This window comes from Equus quagga, chromosome 12 (assembly GCF_021613505.1).
Source record: "Equus quagga isolate Etosha38 chromosome 12, UCLA_HA_Equagga_1.0, whole genome shotgun sequence".
Taxonomy (NCBI): Eukaryota; Metazoa; Chordata; class Mammalia; order Perissodactyla; family Equidae; genus Equus; species Equus quagga.
Genome location: NC_060278.1, coordinates 91,072,690 through 91,100,650, shown reverse-complemented (window position 1 = coordinate 91,100,650; position 27,961 = coordinate 91,072,690). Strand labels below are relative to the sequence as shown.

The window sequence follows — 27,961 nt, the reverse complement described above, 5'->3', positions numbered from 1 at the left end:
ACACAGACCTCTCAGATCACAAAGGGGTACACAAATGCGAGATCCTCCTCCTCATCTCCCCAGCAAAGGAGGAGAAGAGACCTGGTGAGAGGCCGTGCATTATCCAGACCAGCACATCCTCACGATTCTGCAGCCAGCAGGGGCCCCAATCAGAGATGAGTAATCATCATAAAAGTACTCACAAAAGCCCACTGCATTAAAGCTGACCAAGAAAGAAGGAAAAAGAGGAAGAAAGGAACACAAGCAAAAAAGTTTAAAAAGAAACTTGGAAAGTATTATCCAAAGAAACAGAAGTAGAATTCAGCCAAAGCAATCCTGTTTTCAAGAAATCACAAGCTTAAGCTAAAAACAACTTAAGGAAGAGACACTAAGTCAAAGGAGAATCGAGGAGAAATAAGGGCTCAAATGCACAGGTCAGAAGCCAGCCTGTGGACGTCCTCCAAACTGCACAGCCTAGACGTGAAAGAAGCCAGAGAGGCTTTTCCCAAAGCGGAGAACAACCCCCAAATTTACACAAGGCTACAAAGAGCCAGCGACAAAGCTAAAAGGCACTTTTCCACAGTGTCAATGATAAAAGCAAATTTGAATCAACCATGCTAGAGAAACACTAAAATACTGCTCTACTCCACGTAGGAAAATAGAAAAATCACTGTCATGTGAAGAGGTGATCAATGGGAACGCAGCCAAAAACTGCAGGAAAAAAAGATTTACAGAAATGTTGGGCAGTTAATTATAAAAATGTGTTATTTTTCTGGAATTTTTGAAAGGTTTGTGGTATTATCAGCTTTTAAAATTTATAATATATTGTAATATCTCCTCCCATTCTAAATATTCCCTTCTTTATCTATTAGAGAAAAAAAAAGTTCAAAGAAGCGATTATGAGAGCCAGGTAGAGATATAAAGGAACAAAAATAGAACAAATTTGACTAAAAACAAGCATGAACATTGCAGACAGGCTTGAAGAAATCCCACAAAACAAAGTGGAAAAGAGCAGATAATTCCAAAGATGGTGCTAAATACTAAAAATAGGCAAAGGAAGTCTAATATACACTTAATGGATGCTCTTCAAAAAGAAATGAAACGAAACAGAAAAGTACGCCAAGATATAATAGAAGAAAACTCGCCTGTATAAAGAGATTTGAACCTGAAGATTAAAAGTTCTTCTAATTTAGGAAAAACTGAGACAGAACAATAAGCATCAAGACATATCCTGGTGCAAGGGGCCAGCCTCGTGGCACAGCACTTAAGTTTGCACATTCCACTTTGGTGGCCCGGGGTTTGCCAGTTCAGAGCCCGGGTGCGGACCTATGCACTACTTGTCAAGTGCTGAGGCAGGCATCTCACATATAAAGCAGAGGAAGACGGGCACAGATGTTAGCTCAGGGCCAGTCTTCCTCAACAAAAAGAGGAAGATTGGCAGCAGATGTTAGCTCAGGGCTAATCTTCCTCAAAAAAACACATATCCTAGTGCAAAAACAATCTTACAAGCATTCAAGCAGAAAAAGTAAGCTGGGAGGAGGAGGGGAAAGCCCCGCTGGCCCTCAGACTTCCGTACAGTGGTCCTCCATGCCAAAAGGCAGTGGAGCAATGTCTACACAGTTCCTAGGGAAAGACAGTGTGAACTGACAAAGACCACAGTCAAATATTCTCAGGCATATAAAAGTCAGCCAATTAAGAAATAAAGAGAGGGACCGGCCCCGTGGTTGAGTGGTTAGGTTCACACATTCCGCTTCAGTGGCCCAGGGTTTCACCAGTTTGGATCCTGGGCGCAGACATGGCACCGCTCATCAGGCCATGCTGAGGCGGCATCCCACATGCCACAACTAGAAGAACCCACAACCAAAATATACAACTATGTACTGGGGGGCTTTGGGGAGAAAAAAAGAAAAACATAAAATCTTTTTAAAAAAACAATTGCTTCTATCCATCCAGCCAACCACTCATCTTCACATAAACATAAAAGAGAAGTTTGGAATGACGTTCATAAATGTTCATAATGTTTTTGCTAGGTGGTGAGATTTGGTTTTTTTTTTTTTGTTTTGACTTCTGTACTTAAATGTGCAGGTATCAATTTTACAAAAAAATCAGTTCTTTTTAAACTGAAGAATTAATTCTTAAGGAGCAATGACATATTCATTTGGAGCTTTTAGGAAATGAGAAAAAACTAAGTCACTGAAACAGAAGACACAGATGGAGACTTTGCAATACAGAAAAGACACTCACGGTAACAGCAGCCACTCTTCGAGGCTGGGTCACTCCTACAACTCTCCCCTCGGCTGTCCAGCCAGCTTCTGCAAGGTACTACAAAGAAAATCACATCTCAGTACACGTATGACACCCCTCTCCAGAAACAATCTCCCCCAAGATGGCCCTGCATTGGGTTAAAATCACTGAGCAAGGAGACGACAGATGGTGCTGGTCCCAGCAGACATTTTGAAAATTATTTTGCAGATGAGGGATCTGAGGCTTGGAACTGTTAGGTAATTTACTTAAATGCACATCAGAGCTGATAAACTGAAGAAACAAGGCACAAATTCAGCATTCTGACTCCCCAGCCCTACAAAATTTCCACATACTACAGCTGCCCTAAGGAATAAAAACTATCCATGGGTCACTGAGAACAGTGCTAAATCTGTAGAACAAAGAATTTTAAAGTACACACAGAGACAGCTCAATATAAATATCAACCATATAAAATATTTTAGTCAAATTAAACATAATTAGATTTTATACACACAAATATATGCCACTAGATTATATTAGTATACATAAAATTTGATTATATATATTTATGATTTATTTGATATATGCATATTTGTTATATATTTATTTGATTATATGCATTTTAAAAATACAAAATAGATAGTGGTTATTGGAGGAACATATTTCTGTAAAGTCTAAATTGTTTTACAATGAATATATCTTATTTCTATAATAGAAAAAAGATTAAAAATGCTATTACATATATCTGCTCACTTGTTCAAAAGAAATAAAGGAAGAATAAACCAGAAACTAAAGAGAATGGTTGTCTACAGAGGATTGGTGGAAAGGAGGGAGAAATGGAAACAGAGCAGCAGGGGTGAGGAGGGAGTGACAATGCTCCACGTCGATCTTTTCTCATAGCTCTGACTCTCAGAACCACAGTCATATTTCATAGACTCTTCAAATACCCCCAAAATAAGCAAAACCAATCAGGATGTGGAGGGAAACCAAAAGGAACTATAAACACTAACAAATGACCCTTTCTCTATTATAAACAAATAACATAACCACACTGAAGGGGGTCGAGAAGAAAAGAACTAAGCTAAGTCACTGGAAAACGATCTTGACGGGATGCTGTAGGCTAAAGACAAAAAGAACTGTGCATAAATGCTGTGATGTAGTTAGCAAACGTTAGTAAACACCCAGAGGGGAACAGGTTAGCAATTCTGAAACTATTTTACACGTATACTAGAATTTAACAAATAAGTAAATATCCTATAGATAACGAGGACTGAGTTTCTCACTGTTGAGAAAAAGTTACAAATAAGGCTAAAATGAGGCCTATATTGTTGAACTGGAATTAGAATTATCAGCATAAATACATGGTTTTTAATATATATACAGATTGATACAGATATATAAATGTTTATATATGTGAGGATTGTATCCATATATATTTTTTCTTTTTTTCTTTTTTTTTTTTTGGTGAGGAACATTTGCCCTGAGCTAACATTTGTTGCCAACATCCCTATTTTTTTTTTTTTTTTTTTGCTTGAGGAAGATTAGCCCTGAGCTAACATGTGTGCTAATCTTCCTCTATTTTGTATGTGGGTCGCCGCCATAGCATGGCTGACGAGTGGTGTAGGTCCGTGCCCAGGATCGTGCAAACCCCAGGCCGCTGAAGCAGAGCACACCAAACTTAACCATTCAGCCACGGGGCCAGCCCAATATATTTTCTAAGTTTACCCACTGAGACATATAGCAATGACACCTAAGCAGTAATAAGCATTCTAGCGCCCAAATCTTGATTTCTAAACACCCTTCTCCAATAAAAGGAACCAGTGCTCCTTGGAGCAGTTGTTGATCCTATGGGTAGTGCAGGAAAATATAAAACAAGCCTGAAATTTCTTGTGTTACTAGAAAATAAGAAAGCATTCAAAAAAACTATGGGGGCTTCTCGAAAGAACACAAGAGCCAACTGAAGGATCTCCTAATGATGGAAGTTGGACCATTTTGAGCAACAAAATAAATAATGATAGTATTGGATTTTAACCCAAAGAACAAAATAAATATCCATATATCCATACTGATATACATAAATAATTGAATAAATAAATAAATGAGGGAGAAAGGGCAGTTCTTCCTTACAGAAGATTCCATTTAATAAAGGTAGAAGGAAAAAGGAAAAGAGAAAATCATCATTAGGCAAACACTTGAGTAAGCGCTGCAGACAAGATCCACTGGGATGCTAAAATTAGCAGGCAAAAGTTTGAAGAGAAGCAGACTATCTGCAGTCTGAGATATTAATCAACTACAAAAGGAAAGACAGTAACTTTACAGGCAAAACCTGGCACCATAATCAAGTGAACAAGATTAACCTCACCAGCAATAAGACATCACCATTTCAAAGCCCTTGATATGATGCAGTAAGGACACATCATTTCTGTGGAATTCTTTCCAAAAATGTGTAAGCTCATTCTAATCATGAGAAAACAACACACAAACCAAACTGAGGGACATTCTATAAAATAAATGCCCAGTACTCTTCAAAAATGTCAAGGTCGTGAAAGATGAAGAAAGACTGAGGAATTCTCATATACTAGAGGAGACTCGGGAGAAACAAGAATTAAAAGCAATGCAGCATCCTGAATCCTGGAAATGAAAAAGAACATGAGTGGGAAAACCAATGAGATTTAAATAACATCCATATTGTAGCTACTAGCATTGTACCAGTATTCATGTCCTGCTTTTGACTGCTATACCAGGGCAAGAGGTGTGAGGGGTATAAGGGAATTCTGTAGTATTTTTGCAACTTTTCTGTTAGTCTAAAATTAGCTACAAATAATAGTTTAAAAAATGACTGTAAGGGGTGCTGACCCAGGGGCCAAGTGGTTAAGTTCGCGTGCTCCAGTTCAGGAACCCAGGGTTTCACTGGTTCAGATCCTGGGTGTGGACATGGACCACTCATCAGGCCATGCTGAGGCGGCATCCCACATGCCACGACTAGAAGGACCCACAACTAAAATATACAGCTAGGTACTGGGGGGATTTGGGGAGAAAAAGCAGGAAAAAAAAAAAAGATCGGCAACAGTTGTTAGCTCAGGTGTCAATCTTTAAAAAAAAAAATGACTCTAAGGAACAAAATGTTGTAGATAATGTAGATTCTTTTGCAATAAAAACAATAGTTTCTCCACTTTGTATTAAATACAAACACAAAATACTATCAACCATCCCAACCAACACAAATGCAAAACAGAACCACAAGAATAAAAGCTAAGATTCACCGAGCACATTGCTAAGGGTCAGGAACGTACTGCGTGCCTTGCACGCACAACCCTATTTAATCCTCACAACAAATCCTATAAGGAAGGTAACAGCATCATCAACAACTTAGAGCTGAGGAATCAAAGAGGTCACATAACTTCTCCAAGAACACAGAAAAAAATCTAAGAGCTGGGATTCAAGCTCAGCAAACCACAGCCCTGACACATAACCAGGATACAATTCTACCATCCAAAATAAAACACACACACCCAGAGTCAACCTCTTAGGAGTAGTGTTAAGAGAAAGAAAAACAATTTCCCTAATAATAAACAAGCCATGAATGAAGCCAGTGTCCTCAAACACCTGAGATTCAGACTTCTATTGCATGCTTATGATTGCTGACAGGTGGAAATTTAAAGATGCTGCAAAAGCAGGAATACTGTTGACATCCAGAGGCAGTGGGATGTCACCGAGGGAGGTACTGAATTTCATCGCACTTCTCCCCACTCTTTTTAAGGGTCACCAAATCTGGTCTTCTAGTTGGAGTGGGATTAGGAAGAACTCCACCAAAAACAATACTAATAAAATTGTAGTAAAGAGCTTGTTTTCATATCCATTGTTTTGACAGAGCTCTAGGAAAAAATATCTAGGTTCCACATATGGTTTGTGGAATTTCAAAACTGGTGTTTGGTGCTTCGGCAGGCTGTACTTTTCCAAGGAAAGATATTATATAAATCTAGCAAAACAGTTTGTTGAGAAAAACCTGCTCCATATCCTTGCTGTGACCTTCCATTCCTCAGCCTTTCCAATTTTCCTAGGCCATAACCCAAATTCAGCTTCACAAGAAGTTGGAAACAGTGACTGTCTCAGAGAAGAGGAACCGAGTGGTCAGGAAAAAGGGGACTTAATCCTTCCATAGGAGGGTAGCAGATATTTGGAACAATAATATAATCTATCACAATGATCTAGTCATTTTCACCAGCAAAGCTTAGGAGATTCACTTTTTACCGTTTGTTCCTTTGTGCTTTTTGAATTTTGTACCATATGAATGTACTTTCTTTTCAAACAACACAGTGCTTATAAGAAAACAAAGTTCCTTAAAAATAATTAAATTCAAATGCATATGCCCTTTGACCCAGCAAGTCCACTGCGATATTTATTCTGTAAGTATACCATACGCGTGCAAAATGATACACATGCAAATTGACTCACTGCATCATTGTGATAATATAAAACTGGAAACAACCTAAATGTCTATCAACTGGGAACTGATGAAATACATTACGCAGAATCTATGCAACTGAAAAAAGAATAATACATTAAGTGAAAAAAGAAAAGGTACATTAAAGCATGTAGAGATACAACTACTTGTATTTTAAAAAAGGGAGGAATATATATATATATTTTATGCATATGTATTTCTCCGTAAATGCAATAAAAAAACCTCTACCCAAGAAACTGATAACATTGGTTGCATGTGCATAAAGGAAAAGAGTTTCAGAAGACAGAACAGAGGGAAATCTTTCTCTTTTTATGTCCTTTAGTGTTTTCTGAATTTCAAACCATGTGAACCTATTAAGTACTCAAAAAATTTTTTTTAAATGTTAAAATAAACCTTAAAGTTAAAAAAAAAAAAAAAACAACTCTATCTTTGTTTGCTTCCACACAGCCCAGGCTGGATCCTCAGACCCTACTCCTCTCTCTCCTTCAGGCCATTCTTTCCCTGGACGCAGGCCCTCAGCAGGCCCTCTCTGGTCCTTGACAGCTAAGCCTTACTGGGGGAAATGACCAGATCGTTGTCCTATATTGTATTATTGATCCAAATATCTGCTACCCATCCCTGTGGGAGGATTATATACACAGCCACCCTATTGCCATCAGGCCTGGTCGTGTAACTTGCTTTGACCAATAAAATGTGAGAAGTGCCACTTCCTGTCCAAAATTTTAGGAGTCATCTCATGATTCCACCATCTACCACAAGATCCACAAGTCCCAGGTAAGAGCTGCACCCGCCAGCCTAGGTCCCAGTGATGATGTGGACCAGCCCACATCTTGGGTCATCAACCCAGGATAACCACATAGTATGAGGAGGAACTAAACCTTTGTATTTTTAAGCTATTGAGATTTTCAGGTTCTTTGTTACCATAACATAGTTTAGCAAGCAGACTAAATAACCACATAGACTATTTCCAAAACAACCTAAAATCATCTACTCTCACATGGCCTATTTCTGTTCTATATTTCCCCACCTCACTACTCTCTCTAATGTCCTGATCTGTAAAATGGGGATAATAAAAGTACCTACCTCACAGGGTCACTGAGGATTAAATACATTAATATGTGTAAAGTGATCATTTTATGTAGTACTTACTATAATTAGCACTTCTTATTACTTGTTACAACGTTATTATTATTATTACTCTCTGATAATCTCTCAGTAATTTAACATGGTCCTTCTCCTGTGTCTCTTTGTAAGAAGCAAGTAATTTGCTAGGGTCTTGATACCATCTGCACATACGCTTCCCTCCAGGTCACCAGTCCCTCCACTGTCTTTCTCTACAAGGTCCTTCCCTTCTGCCTGCCTTTCCCTAGCTGTACATTAAATCACGTGGGGAACCTTCAAGAAATACCTATGTCTGCGCCCCATCCTAAACCCATTATTGGGCTGGGCAAAAGCAGCTATATTCTATCTTTATAAAACTTCAAAATCAGGCAGCTCTATGGTGTTAGAAGCCAGACAAGAGTTACCCTTGTGTGTGTGTGTTTGTAGGGCAGGAAGAGAAGGCAGGAGACCAGAAGGGACACGAGAGGGCTTCTGAGATTCTGGTAATGTGCTATTTCTTGATCTGGGTCCTGGTAACACAGGTGAATTCACTTGTGAAAGTTTGTCAAGCTGTACAATTATGACGTAGGTACTTTCCTATATGTATTTTATACTTCAACAAAAATCTATATTTAAAAAGGAAAGAAAAACCTGCAAGGACTCTCATGCCTGACCACTGAAATATCATTCTTCACTCGCCAAGTCAAGGTTCTTAAGACACAATTTGACCTCATCCTACCTTCTTACTCTTGATGTCTGGCAGCCCCGAACACTGCTCCACTCTAATATCTCTAGCCACAATATTCACCGGATTAGAACATCTTCCCAGCCAGCTCCCACTGAACATTCAAGGTCTATTTCAAATGTCATTTCCTTTACAAGTCCTTTCCCGATCCTTCTTTCCACTTCTATCCACACCAGTTGTGATTCTGCCTTGTAAGAGAGGTTTCTTCAACTGCACAGCAGAATTCTACAACAGTCAATTTTTATTTACAACTCTAGCAGTATTCATTTTACTCCACCTCTTCACCTGTAATTATTTGAAGATTAAAAACTATACATTACACTTTTTGAATGAGTCTCCATTGTTTCCTTCAGAGTATGGTTATTCAATTATTATTCTGGAATGACTGTTACTTCAATACTAATCAAAGAAATTATAAGCCCCAAAAGTTTAATAAAAAGTATCTAGTTGGGTTGAGTATTTCCTCTCTGAAAGGAGACCTTAAAAATTCAAATAACAGTAAAGAGAGTTCTCAAGTTAGAAAATCCTCCCAATCAAACCTAAGTACAAAACGTATTTAAATATATACTCACTTGTGGAATCTGCGTGCTTTTCCCACATCCTGTTTCTCCAACAATCACCACTGTCTGATAGTTTTCTACCAAGTATAATATATGATTCCTAAGCTGAAAAAATATAACCATACATTATAAACAGCCACACATTGTCTCAAAATATCTAAACAAAGATATTTAAACACTGTGAAATGAACTGTTTGCCAAAGCAAAGTAAACTTTAGAAAGAACTATGAAAATATATTTCCAACTCTCAGGCATTACTGGTGTCACTATAAGCTGACACAACTGTAATAGAGTGCAGCAACGTACCAAAATATATAACGCACATACTTTTGGACTCAAGATTTTCACATATAAGCAGTTATACTACAGGCATACTAATACACATGAACAAAGATGAATATACGAGCATACTCACTGCAGGACTGTTTTTAATAGTCAAATATTCAAACAGCCTAAATGTTCATCAACAGAGGATTGGTTAAATCAGTTATGAAACACTTTAATAATGAAATAATATGTAGTTGTTAAAAAGAACAAACATCTGTTTGTACTGATACAGAATAGTCTACAAAAGACGTGAAGGGAAAAAAGCAAAGTGCAGAACAGTGTGAATAATACACCACTATTTGTGTTTTTAAAGAAAGGGTAAATACATGTATGCTTGTTTACGTAGATGCTATCTGTGGGAAAAACAAAACAAGAAACTGGTAACTCTACTGTCTCCAGGGAGCAGAAGGTGGCTGAGAAGCAGGGGTGTGAAGGAGACTTTGAACTTTGTACAATATACATGTGTTACCTAACAAAAATTTTTTTCATTGATTAACTTGTGAAAAAAAAAAACAGACAAAAAGAATATACTTTCACCTCTACCTCCAAATCCGAGTTCACAATAAAGCACCCACAGGTTACATCTATATTTCAACTGCGCCTTCCTTTACCCATTCAGTGTGAGCAGAAACACTGATCTGGCCACTGAAAAGTCACAGATAATTCCAACATCCTATCTACTTAGCTTGAGAATGTATTTTGGTACCCATATTTGATTAGACACACTTGATGGTCTGGAAAGTGACAGTGCTATTCCATAAATGCCTGGTTTGGAATGAAGTAAAAAACTGCCTAATTCTCCCACTCTGATACTGCTCAGATCATCTGATTTCAGACCAACGGTGTGTCTGGAGAAGACTGGAAGAACCAGGATGCTGCCTAACTGGCTAAGTCAGGTATTGGCTGTTTGGGGTTTTTCAATTTGGCACTATTTGGGATCTAAATACATAGTTCTCAAATCTTAGTGTGAAAATCTCTTAGGCTATTTATTAAAAATGAAGATTCCCTACCTTCAGGGTTTCTGATTTAATAGGGCTAGGGTGGGACCCAGGAATCTGCATTTCTACAAGCATCCAAAGGAGATTCTACTGTAGGGGTCTAATGACTAGTCTGGATGCTTTCCTGTCAGTGCTTGGACCACATGCTTTCTTTCGTTTTGGGTAGGGGAAGGGAAAAGGTTTGGGTTCTTTGCAGGGGTATTTTGTAAATGGTAGATCCATCCACTGGATGGACGGATGGATGGATGGATGGGTGGGTGGATGGTCAAGGAAAACTTGAAAGACAATATGAATACAGATGGAGACAGACAAGGCATTCTAGGAAAGGGAAATAACATAAGCAAAAGAAAGACAGAAATAAGTTACAAGAGGTGTAGTTAGGGCTTCAGTGTAACAGGCCTTGAATGCAGAACTAGAGTCTGGACTTCACCTGGGAGGCAGTATATGCTATAAAAGTTTTGAGAAAACTGGGCAGCAGCATGAAAGATTGATTTGAGCATGAAGAAGAAGGCAATAATTCACACTTCATGTGCTAAATACAAAGCACTGCAAATGGAGAGAGTCCAATGTGTGACATTAGAGAAAGAGACAGGACAAAAAGATTTCTAGTACGGAGACTGGGACAATGACAGTTCTCATCAACAGGCGCAGGAAGGGAAATCAAGGACAGCCTGTGAGGAGGACTCGATTGAGCTTCAAAGAGGCTGAGTGTGAGAGAGTAAGAGGACAACTTTGCATAGCAGTGCCCAAGGCCCAGAGAGAACGCCAGTCTACAGAAGGCAGTCAAGAGGAAGGCCGCCTTGTAACGGCATTGAGTCTGCTTTAGTTTCAACTTCTGTTTTTACAGCCACTTTTACTTTTAGTATTAATGGGGAAGGGGGTGGCAAATGGATAATTTTTTACCCTTTTCACCTTCTAGATTTACCTTTAAAATCTAACAAGATCTTAACTATGCTTAAATTCTGTTTTGCTTTTTATCAATAACTAAGCCCTCATCTCACCATTTTAATTTCATCAGTATATGGTAATTTCTTGCTTTTTTTTTCACTTGTTATTTCATTTATTATATCTTATAAATATAGCTGGAGGATGAAGAACAGTCAAGAAAAGGCCAAAATTAAATACTTGGTAAACAATAATTATCCTTGTACTTGAATGTTTACATGTCAGGTATCTTGCTAAATGCTCTATGTGGATTATCTCATTGAGTCCTCAAAAAATCCCATGAGGTAGGTACTATCAGTCCCATTTTACAGATAAGGAAACAGAAGCTCAGCATGGTGAAGCAAGGTCACACAGCAAATGATGAAGCTTGGGTTTGAACTCTGAAGTCTAGCTCCGGAGTCTAGATACTTCATTGCAGCTCAAACTGTGTCCCCCAGTGGTGAGGAAGCCACCGTGAACCTATTATCTTATCTCCTGAGGGTCAAACTGGTTTACATTCACACATAATGGATGAGGCTAATCACCTAAGGAAGAAACCCAGAGACTGCCAGTGCACAAGTAACTGAAATGTTTGGGGCCACATAAAACTCTAATCAAGGCGACTTGGCTAAATTAAGAAGGCTGCTGTTTCCTACCCATTGGGAGAAAGAACATACTAACAGAAGAGGAACTATGAGCACAGTCTCAACAAAGCGACGCCCTAACGTAAGGACCTGGCAGCTTTCACCCGGCACTGTCCAGGAGAAAGAGAGGGAGACACGGGTGCCGGTGGCCGCACCTACTCGGGGCATTCCACAGGCATCGAGAGAAGCAGGGACAGTTCATCACCCTTCGTCAGGGGCTCTAGGAAACAAATATCCTCCAACTATATCTAAATCACTTTTGGCTCGGAGCCCACTTCCTGATTACAATTTGGCTTCCCAGGTGGACTCGGCAACAGGGAAAATGTCCATGGACTGTGTCCGTCTGTACTGTAAACAGACGTATATTCTGAATTCTAGTTTATGCTCTGGTCTCTTGTGAGATGAGTATTTCACGAGCCTAATAAAATCAAGTGTCTGCATGTATACCTGGTACATAATAACCACACCAAAACCCTGTCAATGTTCCAGTGGGAGTTAACCTCTTCGACAGAAACAACCTTGGATTCCCAATTCATCTTGTTTAAAGAAATATGCCTTTAAAAAGAAAGCTAAAATTGGCCAGATGTTGGTAATTTGCTGAAGCTGGATGCATAGTTCAATGTGCTATTTATTCTACTTTTCTGTATGTCTGAACTTGTCCTTAATTGAAAGCAAAAAGGGGAAAAAAGAATGTCATTCCATTTCTTCCAGTTTTTCAATACGTAAGATCTAACTGAAAAAAAACTTAGACTTTCTAGATTTATAAAGTTAACTAACACACACATACTTGAAAAAGTTAATCCCTTCAGAAAAGGGTATCTCTGAGCTCACCGTGTTCTAAAGAATCATTAAGAGTAAGAGGACACTATTCACTTCAGAGCCAAGTGTAAAGCTTCAGGCCGACGAGTGAACGCGCCTATTCAACGTACCTTGAACACTGGCAGCTTCTGCCTCTGCTGCTCTATAGAAAGGGCAGCGTAAGGATTGTAAACAATGGTTGTCGCAGAGTTTTCCGCTAGACTCTGTCTCTCTTCAGAGATGCTCACACCTGGTCCCTCTGTACCTGGAATAGAAATTTTTTTTAAGATTCTCTGATGAACAATGAACAGAAAAATGTGCAACAGCTACAAATTCAAAGATAAAGATATACAACAGAAGGAATGCACCTTAACTCAAACTACTAAGAGATAGTAACTTTAACTTCAGGAAAGCACCTAGAAAAATACTTAGGAGGATACAAAACTTTTCCCTAAACGCTTCACTGCAGTGTCAAGAACAAAGGCGATGGCAGTCCCACTGGACTCCAAATTGGCCACACACAACTGTGTATTACAGAGGACGATGTTTTTAGTTCTGGCCTCCGAGTCAGCATTATTACGGAACTCTTAATAAAAGTGACAGAATCCAATGGGAATTAGCTGAAGCAAAGGCTGAGTCCTGTTACTGTAGGATGGCAGCAGGGTTCGAGGACGACAGGAACCGGGGACTGCCTGGACTTTCTCCTGCTCTCATCTCCGTACCTCTTGATAAGTTCCTTTCAAACCCGTAGGTTGGCTTCTCTGCAGGAGCTGGAATCAAGGCTGCTAATGGTGCCAGAGCTCAGGCTCACAATTCCTCCACCAATCATTCACTCACTCACCCAACAAGGATGGAAGTGCAAGAGACATGGCAGTGAACACCACAGATGCTGGCCCCACCCTCGTGCGGCTTACTTCCTTATTTTATTCTTCCTCCCAACAGAACGTAACTTAGTGCAGGAAGTGGCAATAAGTGCTGTGGAGAAAAGCAAAGCCCCGGTAAGGGGGACCAGGAGTCCCCGGTATGTGTTGTCCTTTTGGAGGGTGTCACAGGACCTTTGTGACAAAAATATTTAGCCCAGTGATTTATTTTTACATCTTTTGGGGGTTCCCAGATCCCTTCAACCATCTAATAAAGGCTACAAACTCCCTCTCCTGAAAAACACACCAGAATGTAATTTATCAAAATACAAAATACTGAGGTCCACAGACCCCCTAGAGCTAAGTTTAGAATCATTGCCACAGATCTCTGATCCCTTTTCTACTTACTTCTAGGAGCAAAGCTGTGTTCCAGAAGTCCAAGATTGCCAAAAATCAGGTAAGTGTGGCAGTGCTGTACTGTTTTTGCCAAAATGTTGACCTTCCTTTCAACAAGATAAAAGACAGAACAGCACCTGGAACAAAGCCTGTGCTCAAAGAAGTGGGTTTCCTTTCCTTTCTTCCCTTATTACTGATGTGGGCTCAGTGAGCCAAGGAGTTGAAAGAAAGATTTCTTGGACTCTCAAGGTCTGGCAGTAGTGCTCTTTTATTCAGAGAATAGCAGGGAATAGCATGGGGACCGGACCCATGGGCAGTGAAGAGCTGCAATGGGTTGAGGGAAGGACTAAATTTATAAGGCACAGGTATGTGAGTTCTTTCTTTACAAGACAAAGGAAAAATCATGTAAAAAAAGTCTTTAAAATGGTATCAGTGCAGGTGGGGCCTGGTTATCGGGGCGGTCGTCTAACTTTGGATACGAATCAGGTCGGATCAGGTCAGGACGTCCTATGCTTCCTAGAGGATGATACAGTTTGTTATGTAGGCCAGGACGCCTTGGGCTTCTCTCCCTGGGGCAACCTTGATCCTCATCAATTACCACTACATCTTAATAACTTCTTATAGTCTTTACCCAAGAAAACCATTGCAAAGAATACATTATCCTCAGCAGCTCTGCTTTTGTCCTCAATTCCCTCTTTTGCAAAACACGTCTTAAACCCTGACGGCATGTCTAGAATATTCTCACACTGCTCCTGCAAGGTCTCTTACTTCCTCCCCCACCAGGCTTTAATCCTCCCAGGAGACTTCTTCACTACCCCACCCCTCCTTGTCAGCCAAGTCCACCTCAGTATATCCTAAGATCTTTTACAAGCACACCTGCTATCAATCAATAAGCAGCATATCTCCTCCTTACAAAAGACTTCATTCAGCCAAACCAGGACTGCTTCCTCCCGTATCCATCTCACGGCCCATTCTGGCTGCCTGTGGTTGTTTTTCCCATGGGAGCATTCTCTATGCTTAAGGGAGTAACAAGTTTGTAATTCTTGTAAACCACAAATGCCTTCATTTCTCCATCTGTAAAACAAGGCTGATAGCACCCCACAATCCAGCATTCCCTCTAACGCAGTTTTTCAGTTTGAGTGGTGACCCATTAATGAGTTAGGAAATTAATGTAGTAGGTCATAATCAGTATTTTTTAATAATGAACTAGAACTAGAAAATATCAGAGTGCATCCCAGAAAACAATATTGTTTTTGTACAACTTTTTCCAGTTGTGCGTGTGTGTGTGTGCATGTGCACTGAATTACAAGACAATACATTTCCTTCTGAGATCAGATCAAAAAATATTCAAAGCTGGTGCTATAAATCATTTGCCAGGCAGATGGTAAGCAATCATTAAATGTTTCTTGAACGAATGAAGGGAAACGGCCCAGCCCTTCTGATCCACTTATGCCTAAAATTAAGTCAAATGTTTTTCTACAAAAACTTCAGGCAGCTCACACAAAGTTCTTAAGGCAGAGATCAAAAACTGGTAAAGATCATAAATTAGTTACTCCAGGTCCTGAAACATGCCATCATTAAAATGTTTGAAATAGTTCATTTAAGACATGTAAAAATTCCCATTCAAATCTCGGTATTAGCCTTTAAAAAAAAAAAATTGGTAACTCAGCCCAAATAACAAGAATTAGGTGGAACCGAGTAGAGCTTCCTGCTTTAGATAGCATATGCAAGCCCCAGTGTAAATCTACACTACATACCTATCAGTGTATGCACACTCTAGTTTGCCATAGTCCTCACCTCTATTACTTTCACCCAGCAGCTTCGCTTATTTAGATGGTCTGAAAGGCCCCTGTAGCTACCTGAGCTTGTGACTCCCAGCCTAAGGATATGTTTGTGATTCCAACATCTAGCCTTATTTCCAGGTTCAACCACTTCCCTGACATTCACTACGTATTTCCCACATCCCTGAACTTCAGTTTCCTCATCTGTAAAATGAGAATAATACTTCCATCACAGAGATATTGTGATTCATTTAATAAGATGATGTAGGTAAAAGTGACTAGCACAAAGTAAGGGCCCTGCGAGTGTGTCCCAAATCCATTCCAATCTCAGTTAATGATAACAGTTTACCCGGACCAGAGGTTCCCAAACTTTGATGCACGCTGGAATCACCTAGGGATCTTTAAAAAATACTGATGCCTGGTTCCTAGCCCTCTAGACTTCTGATTGATTGCCATGGGATATGACTGAACAGCAGGCTTTTTTTTTTTCTTTTGAGGAAGATTAGCCCTGAGCTAACATCTGCTGCCAATCCTCCTCTTTTTGCTGTGGAAGACTGGCCCTGAGCTCACATTCGTGCCCATTTCCTCTACTTTATATGTGGGACGCCTACCACAGTATGGCATGCCAAGCGGCGCCATGTCCGCACCCAGGATCCAAACCAGCGAACCGCAGGCCGCCAAAGTGGAACGTGCGCACTTACCACTGTGCCACCGGGCCAGCCCCTGAACAGCAGGCTTTTTAAAAGCTTCCCAAGTGACTCAACTATACAGCAAAATTTGAGAACCTCTTACCTAGAAAGCCACCCAACCCAGAAATCGGAGTCATTACCGACCTTCCCTTCTCCTACATCTGCCTCTAAAACGTCTCTCCAATAAGGCCCCTCCTCTCTGCTCCCAGGCCAGAACTGGGGCTTTGAATATCCCTCCTTGATTTTAGTGGTACCTTCTCTTAAGGGTTTCCCTGACTCTAATTTCCTCGCCCAACCATTCTGCACACCACTGCCAGAGTTCTCATTCTAAAATACCCCTGACCGTGTCATCCCCTGCTTAAAAACAGTGAAGTCCAAATTCTTTAACTAGCAATGGAGACCTCTCACAACGAAGCCCCTACCTACCTTTCCAGCTTCACCTCCTGCCACACCCCAAGCCACTTAATGCCCTTAGGCTACTCAATTATTTTGGTTTTGTGGACATTCTAGAGGCGCATCCCACTTGGCCTTTGTTCGTGCTCCATCCTTTGTCCAGAGCTCCCTTCTCCCACCTCTCCAGAGAACAAAACCTTATTTGTGCTTCAACGTTCCCCTCAAAAATATCACTCTTTATGAGTACTTCTTGCCCACACATTCTAACTTTCCCTCTCTTCTATACTTCCATACAATTATAATAGCTACTATTATCTAGTGCTAAGAATTTTACATGTATTCTCATTTAATCCTCAAAACAATCCTTTGGGTAGGTGTTATGCCCAATTTACAGATGAGGTAACTGAGACTGGGAGCACTGAAGTGACTTTGCCACGTCAACAAGCTGGTAAACGGCAGTCAAAGATGGGCTCTACAGTCTGATTTTAGAGCCCAACTTCCTGACCCCCACCTTTTTCTGCCTCATTTTAAAATCTCTTCTAAAGGATATCCCAACTTCATATTATAACTGAAAGAGAGAGAGAATAAATCTCGAGAGAAGAGCAGAGCCCTACTCACCTATATTTGCCTCCTGACCACAAGGTTACGTGTTCAGTAAGCATACCCTCAGTGAATGAACTAAATAATGGACTAGAACTCAAGAGTAATCCCATGTTCTTTAACTAAAATAGTATCCTGGTCTGATTTTCAACAATTCATTCAGACCTTTATTATACTAAACTCTTTCACAAGTTATTAAAGGCTTGCATAAGTAAAAATAGAGGGTATCTCATTTCCTAATGGGATCTTAGTTTTGGCTGCAAATAAAACTGAAGATGGATAATTGACTGTTGGCTTGAAACGCTGAATCATAAAATTGTCGTTAAGTGACAAACTACAAATTTTTTTAAAAGATTAACACATCCCTCGCTTCAGTTTGTCTCCTACATCCTTTATATGCATGGTCAGAATTTCAGGGAACCACTCTAAAATATCCTTTAAAAGTTTTCCTTATATTACCTTTTCCGTCTCACTTCATTTTTGCTGCAATATACTTTGCACATCCAGACCTGCAGAGGTGCAAGTGGTGGAAAACACAAGCTGGTAACTATTAAGAAACTTTTGTTTTTCACAAGACACCAAACGAAGGGGAGGAAGAAATGCATCTACGGGGGTCAGGCACGTACACAGTCAATAAAATCCTGATTAATGAATAAATTAAAACAAAATAAGCAAAGCATTTTTTGGCTGAGATTCGCGTTAGCCTGCAAGAGGAGAAGTGGGTGGCGGCCAACATGAAGGTGGGTGTTCATTTTCTGGTAGACACTCGGGGTGGACGAGAATTACTCTAAAACAAAATAAGACGTTTTCCTTTTTTATGAGCCCTTACTCCACGTCAGGCAGCGCGTCGTGCCCGTTATTCAAGCCGACAGGAGAGATGTCATTATTCTGCCCATTTCACAGGTGAGGAGACTAAGGCTCAAAAGAGTTACGTGACTTGCCCCAAGAAACCCTGCTACTAAACGGCAGAGCCTTAGATTCCAAGCCAGGCGGTTTGACTGCATAGCTTGAGCTCCTAAGCCCCGAGCAGCACCGCCTGTCCCGCCCCAGCGTAACCCCAGGGCGCTAAAAGGACACGAGTGGCGCTTCCGCGTTTCCCCATCTCGTAGGTTGGGCAAGACAGGCATCAGGAGTGAGGAAAACGAGGCCCGGGGAGGCTGAGAGACTCGAACAAGGTCACAGCGAATTTCTGCCCAGGCTGGGGGTGCACCCCCAACGCCCCCCCGACCACCATGGGCGCCTGAGCCGCAGAGTCCACTAGCCCCGAGGGGTCGGTGGCCAGCCCGCCGAGGTCAGGCCTGCGAGCAAGTCCGCAGGCCCCAGGGCACCGGCCGCGGGGCCAAGACCAAAATCAGGCCGCTGCATCTGCCCAGCGCTCCGCCAAGGGCCTTACCGGGTCGCCAGAATTTCACTGGTCCTACGGGCGCAGCCATGCTGAGGTGAAAGGTCACGAGGAAGGCCCCACCCCTCCGTTGCGCGCCAGCCTCCGGAGGGGCCAGGGGGCGTGGCCCGCGAGGAGCCCCGACCCGGGCGGTTCCGACGGAGTTACGGCCACGCCCACATGGCCACGCCCCCTCGGAGCCACGTGACCTACGTCTCATCTCCGCTGAGCGTTCTGGCCCCGCCCCCGAGCCCACGTGACCCACCCCGCCATATTGGAGGAAGGGGCGCGCTTCTTGGGTGCGCTTCTGTGCGGTCCTCAGCGTGGTGGATCAGGGTTCCGAGTGGGCTTCTTAGGAGCGTGTCGTGGCCTGGCTGGCGGCCGGACACCTCCGGAAGGGCGGGCTTTCGGAAAGGATCTCCGGCACTAGAGTCCTCCCGCCGCCGGTGGCGGCGCGCGATTCGCACAGAGGCAGTGCATCCGGAATTTGTTACAAGCTATCCCAACTTTACTGTTTCTCATTTAGTGTCCATATTTTCAAATTGAAGGATAATAATAGTAACTAACTCGTGGGTGTTTGGTTCAGTAAATATTTATTGGGCCCCTATTGTGCGCCCAGGCCCTGCAGTTTCAGCCCCTTCGTTCATGGAGCTTCTGCCCAAGGCGGGGGCGAGGGTGAATAGTAAATAACCAAATGTTCCATAAATAGTAGTGTTTATTATTTTCAGTAAATAAAACAATGGGAAACGGTATGGAAGCCTTCAGAGGCCTTGAGAGTAATGCTGAGAAACGGAGGGGGAAAATGGGTTGGAATAAGACTTAGAAATGGGTTGATCGGTTAAGCTAGGGCACTAACCCAGTGTCCTCCAGTTTGACTGCTCATGATTCAAATGCTTGCTAAAAACACAGATGCTAGGCCCTGATCCAATCTTTAGAATCTCCAGGGGCATGGTCTGGGAGCCTGCATTTTAAATTCCACAGATGATTCTTTCCATCAACAGGATTAAGAAAGATTCCACTATGGCGACTAGACTTGGTGTTGAACGCGATACAGTCTACGCGGAAGTCGAAATATAATGATGTACACTGGAATTTATATACTGTTATAAACCAATGTTAACCTACATAAATATTCAGAGAGAATAAAGACAATTCTTTTCTCTGCCCGCCGGCTTGCTCCCCCCAAAAAGATTCCACTAATCCAAATGAGACCTAATAAACGCAAGTAAAGGAAATAGTTTATGGATAGGCAACTAATTGGAAGGAAGTAAGAGGCTTCAGAATCTATGCATTTTCAGAGTTGTAAAGAAAACTCTGCGTTCTTTGAGAGAAATGGCATAGTCATAGATCAAAGGCTTTGGAGACAAGTGGACATGACTTGGAATCCTAATTTTGCCATTTCCTAGGTCCTAGCTGTCATCTAATCTTAGTTGTTAAATGAGATTTAAACAGGTGGTATTAAATGAGATAACATAAGTACCTAACACAGTGTCAGACAGTAGGCATTCAATCGATGTTAGCTCCTGTTAACTCAGAGCAACTCTACCAGTGGGGGAAAGCACAATTTACATGCATACGTTCATTTTCAAATATCCCCTTTGACTTATTTCCACAGTAATGAAAATAGCACTCAATACAGGATAATCTCTGCCTAGAATTCTCCATCCATCCTTTAAAATATCCTTATAAAGCTCCAAGACTTCTCTAAATTCACTACCCAACTTTACCATTCTCCCTCTGTAGACTTAGAATATGTGTGCTCACTTTTGTGATAACATTTATTTGGTTGAACTATAGTTAATCTGCCACCACTATTACACTGGAAGCTTCTTGAGGACAAGGACCATATCACATATTCATACCCAATAACAAAGTGCCTATTGAGTAATGCATTTGTGAACCCAGTGCTTTATACTTAGTTTAGTTCTTCATGACATTGACCTTTCCTTGTTTTATTTTTGTCTATATTTTCACTAAGGGCTCAAGTATAGAAAACAGGGTTTATACGTGAATACAAGGGAAAATGAAATAAACGCCACTTTTTATTATTTCTGTATTTTATAAATTACCCTATGAAGAAGTCTTCCTTTTTACAAAGAGACAGTAGATTGGCCATGCGCAAATTACCGCATCACAATCTGAAATCTGGAGGAGACTTTGGTCAACATCTAGCCTAAATTCTTTGTTTTATAGAAGAAAAAATTGAGGCCCAGGAGGTTAAAAGGACTCAGGATCAATGAGCTAATTTAGTATCAGAACTGAAACTAGAACTCAGGCTTTCTAATTCCCAGGCCAGTGGTTTTTCGACCAGATGGGCCATTAAAACCACTAAAGCTTAGCTCTCCTAGATGAGACGTAGTTCATCTGTCTCAGAAAGTGCTCAAAGCCCACCTGTCCCTAATGGGTTGTTTTGCTTTCAGACTTCCATTAGAAAAAACACCTAGGTAATAACCTAGCTTTTGTTGATGTGGTTTTATTGCCATAAACTAGGAATGGTCTCAAGAGACTGTCTAATCCTTCTCAATTAACTATTTTCAGAAAGAATATCCTAAAATAACTACTCCAAAAGCCATTATTTCTTGAGATGGCATCCAGATTTTATTTGGTTCATTGCCAACAATTCCATGAAAGTTTGATCATTTTGTTACATAGGGGTACATCTTGCAACTTCCAAATGATAATAAGTTTTCCAGAAAGAAAATATTCCTCAAAATCATGTTTCATGGGTACACTGTGGAACTTTTTCTGTGCCTATGGCGGTTAACTGGTACTTTCTGCTTTGAAGTATTTCCCGTCTAACCATCTTGGCCATGTTTAGGAGGCATGGGATTTAGGGGTTTTCATCTTTGTACCAGTTAAGGCTTTTATGTAACAAGCGATCAAAAATCCCATCCATTCTCTCTTAAGCAAAAATGGCCCATGTAATCCAAAAAGTCCAAGAGCAGTTATCACTTGAGGCACAGCTGCCTCGGGTCATATACAACATAATCAGGGCTCCTTTCTGATCATATCATTCTGCCTTCTACTGACCTGGGTGTCACGTGGTAACTAGATGGCCATGTCAGCTCAGCCACCACATCCTCTCAGCATCAAGCTTCTTTCCAAAAACCCCTGGCAGAAGTATCTGATCAGCCATGTATCCATCTCTGAATAAATCACCAGGGCCCAGGAATATGATGTACTGACTGGCTTCAACCTAGGTCATACACTCGATCCCAAGTCAGGTGTGGTCAGCTTCACCAGAACAACACGGGCTGAGAGTTGGGAACAGAATGGTTCCTCAGAGGGAAATCTGAGAGTGAGATAATCAGAGGTCGAATGAATGAAGCAGAAGTAACAGATGTCCATCACACCATCCATATATTCAGGTGCTAGAACTCTTGGCTTCCTAGGAAAACTCCTAACTGTCCTTGGGTCTCCTCCATGAAGGAGCCATCCCCCAGCCTGGAAAGAGGTAGTCCTCTGCAGAATTGCTTTTGCTGAATTGCACTATACTTGGATTTTCCACTGAGTCTAAAGCACAGCCCTCTGCAACTTGTAATATATGTAAACCTGTCTGGTTTGTTGACTTGCCCACAAATGATTGAGTTCACACACGTATTAGCATAAGCAAAAGTGTTTACTTAGCTCCAAGGATTTGGGTATAGCGGTGTGGAGAGATGTACGAGGAAAGAGACTGTTACGGAGTCTCTATCATGTCGGCCTGAGGAACATCGCATATCTATGGAGTTGGACGAGTTGGCAGGGGGGCCTCCTTAGGTCTGCCAGGTTCTTTCTAGATAGGATGACTGTATGCTTTATTGTTCAATCTAGAACACTTCTGAGATTGAAAGGGGGTTCACAGGCATAAGCTGGAAATCTGCCAGGCACACTGGGGCTATTTCTAGGTGTGTGGCACCAGTAAACCTAGCGTAACAATGCTCATCTGAACGTATTCAACGTAAGGTACATATTCCACGCTCATAGAATACATCCGAATACATTTCAGCTCATTGTTAGCTTTAGACAAACGCCCTTGTGGAGTTCAGTGTCTGGGCAAGCCCCAGAGTATCTGTCATTCTATTTATTAGCAGGCTATTACTGTCAGAATGCTTCACAGTATCTTTTTTTTTTTTTGAGGAAGATTAGCCCTGAGCTAACATCTGCTACCAATTCTCCTCTTTTTGCTGAGGAAGACTGGCCCTGAGCTAACATCCATGCCTATCTTCCTCTACTTTATATGTGGGACGCCTGCCACAGCTGGCTTGCCAAGCAGTGCCATGTCCACACCCGGGATCCGAACCAGTGAACCCCAGGCCACCGAAGCGGAATGTGCAAACTTAACTGCTCTGCCACCGGGCCAGCCCTCATAGTATCATTTTTATGAGAGGGTCCTTGTGAGAAATTCTTACCTGATCTTAGTATCAGGAAGTGCTCTTCCTGTACCTGGATTCACTTTAATCTTAAGGACATTCTGAGTGGTGGGTCTGACCGGGTTCCTCTTTCTGCCTTGGCTACTGAGAAGCTTAAAGCTAAATGTGTGGCCTACCCAAACTAAGTGTGCTGGTCATCATAGCATGCATTTGTAGCCTTGCTCCTGACTCCATTTTGTGTCCCCGACCTTTGGGTTTCTTTCATGTAACCCTTCAGTTACATGATCTTGTACCTTAGGTTTTCTTGTTAGTCACTTTAAGTCCCGTAAGTAAAAGATAGATACTCCCCAACCCAGCTGCCTACTTTTTCAAGAGGATGTTGACTCTGCAGTCTAACTGGGTTGACCTTGAAACTGTATGGATCTCTAATCCAAACAAATCATCAGGGAGAAAACAATGAGACAACTGAATTTGAACACTGACTATTTGATGATATGGAGAAATTTTTCTCAAAGCTGTTTAAGCGTGATCATGGTATTATGGTTATGTTTTTTAAAAGTGAGGGGTTTTTTTATCTTTTAGAGATATATATTGAAATATTTACAGCCAAGTCTGTAACAGCCAAGTTCTGATATTAGACAGATAAGGAAATATAATTCTCTCCCAGGGAGGGGTAACAAATATTTTTGAACCAAATAGTCTGCCATTTTCATCCTCCCCTCCCCTGGGAGTAGGGCCAATAATCAACATTTTAAACAAGGACCCCATCTGACTGGTGCAGATGGTTCTCAGGTCTCACCTGGAGAAACTATAATGATATAAAACCCTAGAATGATAAAATTTCCACACTTGAACGCCAGAAAAGCTTTGCTTACTCTGAGAGGCTGGGCCATTTTCTTAGGATTCCATATACCTCTTGTTTTTATTTCTAATCATTGGCAAAACTTTCAAAGAATAATGGTTTTGAGTCCTACTCCACAAAAAGAGGACTCTGTGGTCAGGAAAGTTTGTGATAGGCTACGTACCTCTGAGAAAGTCACTCAGCGAGTGATCATTACCTCATTTAAAAGTCTGAGTAGTCCTTCAGTAAAGAATCCTGTTTAAATTTATTTGATCCATCATTTCCCAAACTGAACACAGAGCCCTTTTGATGAAGCCTATTAGTAGTTACACAGAACACATGGAGTTGACATTTCAAACATACCTAGGTTTGGTAAGGAGGTTATATTTTTGTTTTCAATTCATCATTGCATTAACTACCATTTCTCAAGGTATGCGTTCTAATGCCTCCATACTCCCTGTAGAGAAAGAATCATATAATAAAGTGCTAACCTTAGAAACTGAAAACCTGTATTTACCAGCCATGTGACCTTGAATATGCTACTTAATCTGAGCTTCAGTTTCTTTACCTGAAAATTGGTAAAAATAACAGCTGTCTAACCACTAACATTGTTGTGAGGATCAAAGTTGGCACATAAGAAATTATCTAAACCTTAAATGGTTTCAAATAACAGTATGTTTATTCAAGGCTTAGGCCAGAGTTGTTTACAACCGGACATGAACCAGTTCTCTAGTCTGCTTCCCAGCCCAGATGATGGCACTAACCCAGCAAATAACCTGGTGACCATAAGGGAATCCTGGTGCACGCGTGAAAACCTGCAGGTGTGTTCATGATCCGGGTGCATCAGCGTGTGTCTACGTGGCAGACAACACCCTCCCCTGTTACAGATCTCTTTTGCTCTGGCCAAATCAGAGGAGGAAACTATCATTTAACTCTCTTCCTTTTGTCTGTCCACACATACGAGACTAGACAAAAACAGGATTCCACAACCATACCAATCCTGATTAGCAGGGTGTAGAAACCAGTTGCATTGCCTTCTACTGGACCAGGAATCTGGGATAATTGTCAGTGTCCTCTTTTGCCCCTAATACAGGATGTTAGATTGCTAAATCATTGTCAATACACCCATCTGATGAAATTAGGCCCATGGGGCCACGGCTTAACATCAGGGATGAATTCAGGAATGCACACTAAGGCCTTCTTTGGCAGAGAAGCAGAGAACCAAAGTCCTTGTCTAAACAGCTCAAGCATTTTCTTTGAAAAAAGACAAGCCAGAGCACATGAAAAGATCTGTGACTTCTGGCAAGTCTCCTCATTCGAACACAGAGATAGTCACATCAATATTCACATTGCTGAGGAAGGCAGGACCCTGACACTTGCTCTACGTCGTCTAACTTTTATCTGGATATTTTCTCTTTTACAGTTTGGATCATTTCCTTCTTCCCCACTGCAACACTATAAAAAAAAACCCTGCATAAATAGCTACTGGGTGACACACTCCTAGAGTTAAAGAGAAAAATGCCAGGGAGCAAAAAAACAAAAAAGTACTTGAGCAATCACCAAACAAAAGTTGTTTATATTTATTTAATGCTAACAACACAGATATCCTAAAGAAGAGACAGACAATTAAGAAACAGTTTTTTCTAAGCAGGATTTTGATCAAAAAAATTAGTGATTCAAACCTCTAAAACAGAAGAGCACACAAATCTAGAAAAATGCAAAACATATTTTCTCTCTTACCTGAATTAACCTGAGAACCCCTAAACCTTCTCCTTAAAAGATATCAATATTAAAATTGTGCAAAGAAACTGTACCCTTAGTGTTTAAACCGTAAAACCAATACATGGTTTATACATGACAAAAATAAAATAAAAGCATATAAAATGAGGTGCAGGTTATAGAAGCCAAAGGAAATCAGGTGACTAAGTCAGGTGGGAGAAAGGCAGTCAGGGACAGGAGACATGCGTAAAGCAGGACGCTCGGACCTTGTCGACTGCAAGCCCGGATGAACCCAGGCGGCTCTCAACGCTGAGCAGTCACTGATAGGAGGGATAAAGTGGCATATCTCTAACAGCCAGCAAATTAACTGATGCTCTGGCAAAAGTTCCAGGATTGAAACTGAGGTAGTTTTCAGTAAGGAATGTTCTCCTCGAGAGCATGGCCAGCATGTGGTTGAGCCGGGACCTGATACCAGCAAAGTGAAACTGCCGCTCTTGATTCAAGTTTCTAAATGAGTCTCTTAAGCACAGATCCAGGTGAGGGGCGCCCCAGTACTTGGCAGGGACGAAGTCAGGGGCTCTGACGGAAGTCTGGGAGCCGATGGAGCTTGCCACAGAGCCTTGGGAAGACAGAGAGGAGGACGACTTCAAACTGGAAGATCTCGACACAGACATCTTTGACACCGGTGACTCCTCTTTAGACTGGGTGCCCTGAGAAAAGAGAACATACTCGTCCACATCAGTCTGGGTGGTGGTCGACGTGGACTGAACCATGGTTTGGGAGCTCGCTACCCTGGTGGTGACTGTGGTTTGGGTCCCAGCACAGGCTGTGGCGGTGCTGGTTTGTGTTCCTGCATCGCTCAGGCTCACTGCTGGCATCCCCTCTCCTAGCTCTGTCTGAGTGGCAGCATCGGTCACCTGTCCCCTCTCTGCTTCATCCTTATGGCTGTTGAAGCAGTCTTCCTCACTGACGGTGGAGGACTCGGAGTCGTGGCGCCTGGCCTCTGCCCTGCCCTCGGCAGGCACCTCATACTCCAGCTCGGCCTTCTTGGGGGTGCTTGAGAGCCTGGCCAGCCGCAGCCGCAGCAGGTTGCCCAACGTGAGCTCCTTGGACAGTGGTTTCCGGTCAACTAGATGGTCAAACTTGCCACTGATCCGGAAGTGGGAGAGGAGCTTGGAGCTGATGGGCTTGGACTGTGCATATAAGATTCGGAATTCCAGATCGAAGTGTTCAACCACTTGGCCAGACAGAATGACCAAGTTACTGCTATTTAATTTGCCATCTGTCCATGTAAAACTGAAGGATTAAAAACAAACAAACAGAAGCTGGTAAAGATGCGCAACCTTAGTTTACTTATTGTCGATCTGAGAAATAAAGCCCAGATATCCTGCTACGTAAGAGTCACAACTTTGGTGACAGCATCTAGTGTGAATTCAACCAGCCTTAACACAGGTAGATAACATACGTATACATAATCATAAAGTAACATAAAAAAGTAAAAAGGCCCACTGTTTAACCAACACACTAAAACCTGTGCATCCTCAGTCTCAGAGTTTTTAAAAATTAGAAAGGGCTTCTAAAATATTCAGGCCAGTGCCCTCATTTTAGAAGTGAGAAAACAGGCTAATATATGTCACCACGGGAGGACAGTGGGAGACCCTAGATTAGGCCCCTGGCCTTAAGAATTGCCAGTGCAGTGCTCCCTGCTCCGGCCTCCAGAGCTGCCATTTTCACAAAGGGAGATGGTATTGTTATTTTAATGATGAGCTGATTAGTGACCACATGCCTCTGCCTGTCCAGCATCCCTTTTCCCTCCACCGGTGACAGAACCATGACTAACTCAGCCAAGAAGATTTTCATTTATGTGCCCTTTCCAATCACAATAGGGGTGGGCGTATGACCCAGGCTGGCCAGAGTATCCTATCCCCTCAGATGCAAGGACCTATCCAGGGTGGGGAAGTGACCCAGCTGGGACTAAGTGATTTTTCAAGAACTGATATCAGTGCTAGGAGAAAGAAAATCTATCTCCTTGGAAGATAGCTACTAAAGGCCACAGAAGTAAGCCTGGGTCTTTGTCTTCAAATGGAGAGCCTGACTGAGAACAAAGATCAACCAGGGAAAAGCAGAACTGGGAGACGGTGTTCTGATATGTGTATGGCCTCTA

The 27,961-nt window shown here is 41.7% G+C and overlaps 2 protein-coding genes across 5 annotated transcripts in view; both read right to left on the bottom strand.

Moving 5' to 3' along the window:
- The window catches only part of DHX35 (DEAH-box helicase 35), a 67,552-nt gene extending 48,578 nt beyond the window's left edge, over positions 1-18,974 (bottom strand). For 3 of the 4 annotated variants that reach the window (XR_006891230.1, XM_046679786.1, XM_046679787.1), the window contains exons 1-4: positions 18,898-18,974; positions 12,917-13,050; positions 9,107-9,199; positions 2,224-2,301 (exon numbers count right to left, since the gene is read on the bottom strand). Coding sequence is in view for 3 of the 4 variants with exons in the window: in XM_046679786.1 (XP_046535742.1) it covers positions 2,224-2,301; positions 9,107-9,199; positions 12,917-13,050; positions 18,898-18,937 (345 nt within the window). In the remaining variant the exon portion in view is untranslated. Of the gene's footprint in view, positions 1-2,223; positions 2,302-8,528; positions 8,787-9,106; positions 9,200-12,916; positions 13,051-18,897 lie in introns of those variants that run through there. The other variant, XM_046679789.1, reaches the window with a different exon arrangement.
- A 6,652-nt stretch (positions 18,975-25,626) lies between these two features.
- The window catches only part of FAM83D (family with sequence similarity 83 member D), a 20,598-nt gene continuing 18,263 nt past the window's right edge, over positions 25,627-27,961 (bottom strand). Inside the window, exon 4 of the mRNA XM_046678129.1 lies at positions 25,627-27,093. Within this exon, the coding sequence (XP_046534085.1) occupies positions 26,115-27,093 (979 nt within the window). The 3' untranslated portion in view covers positions 25,627-26,114. The remainder of the gene's footprint in view (positions 27,094-27,961) is intronic.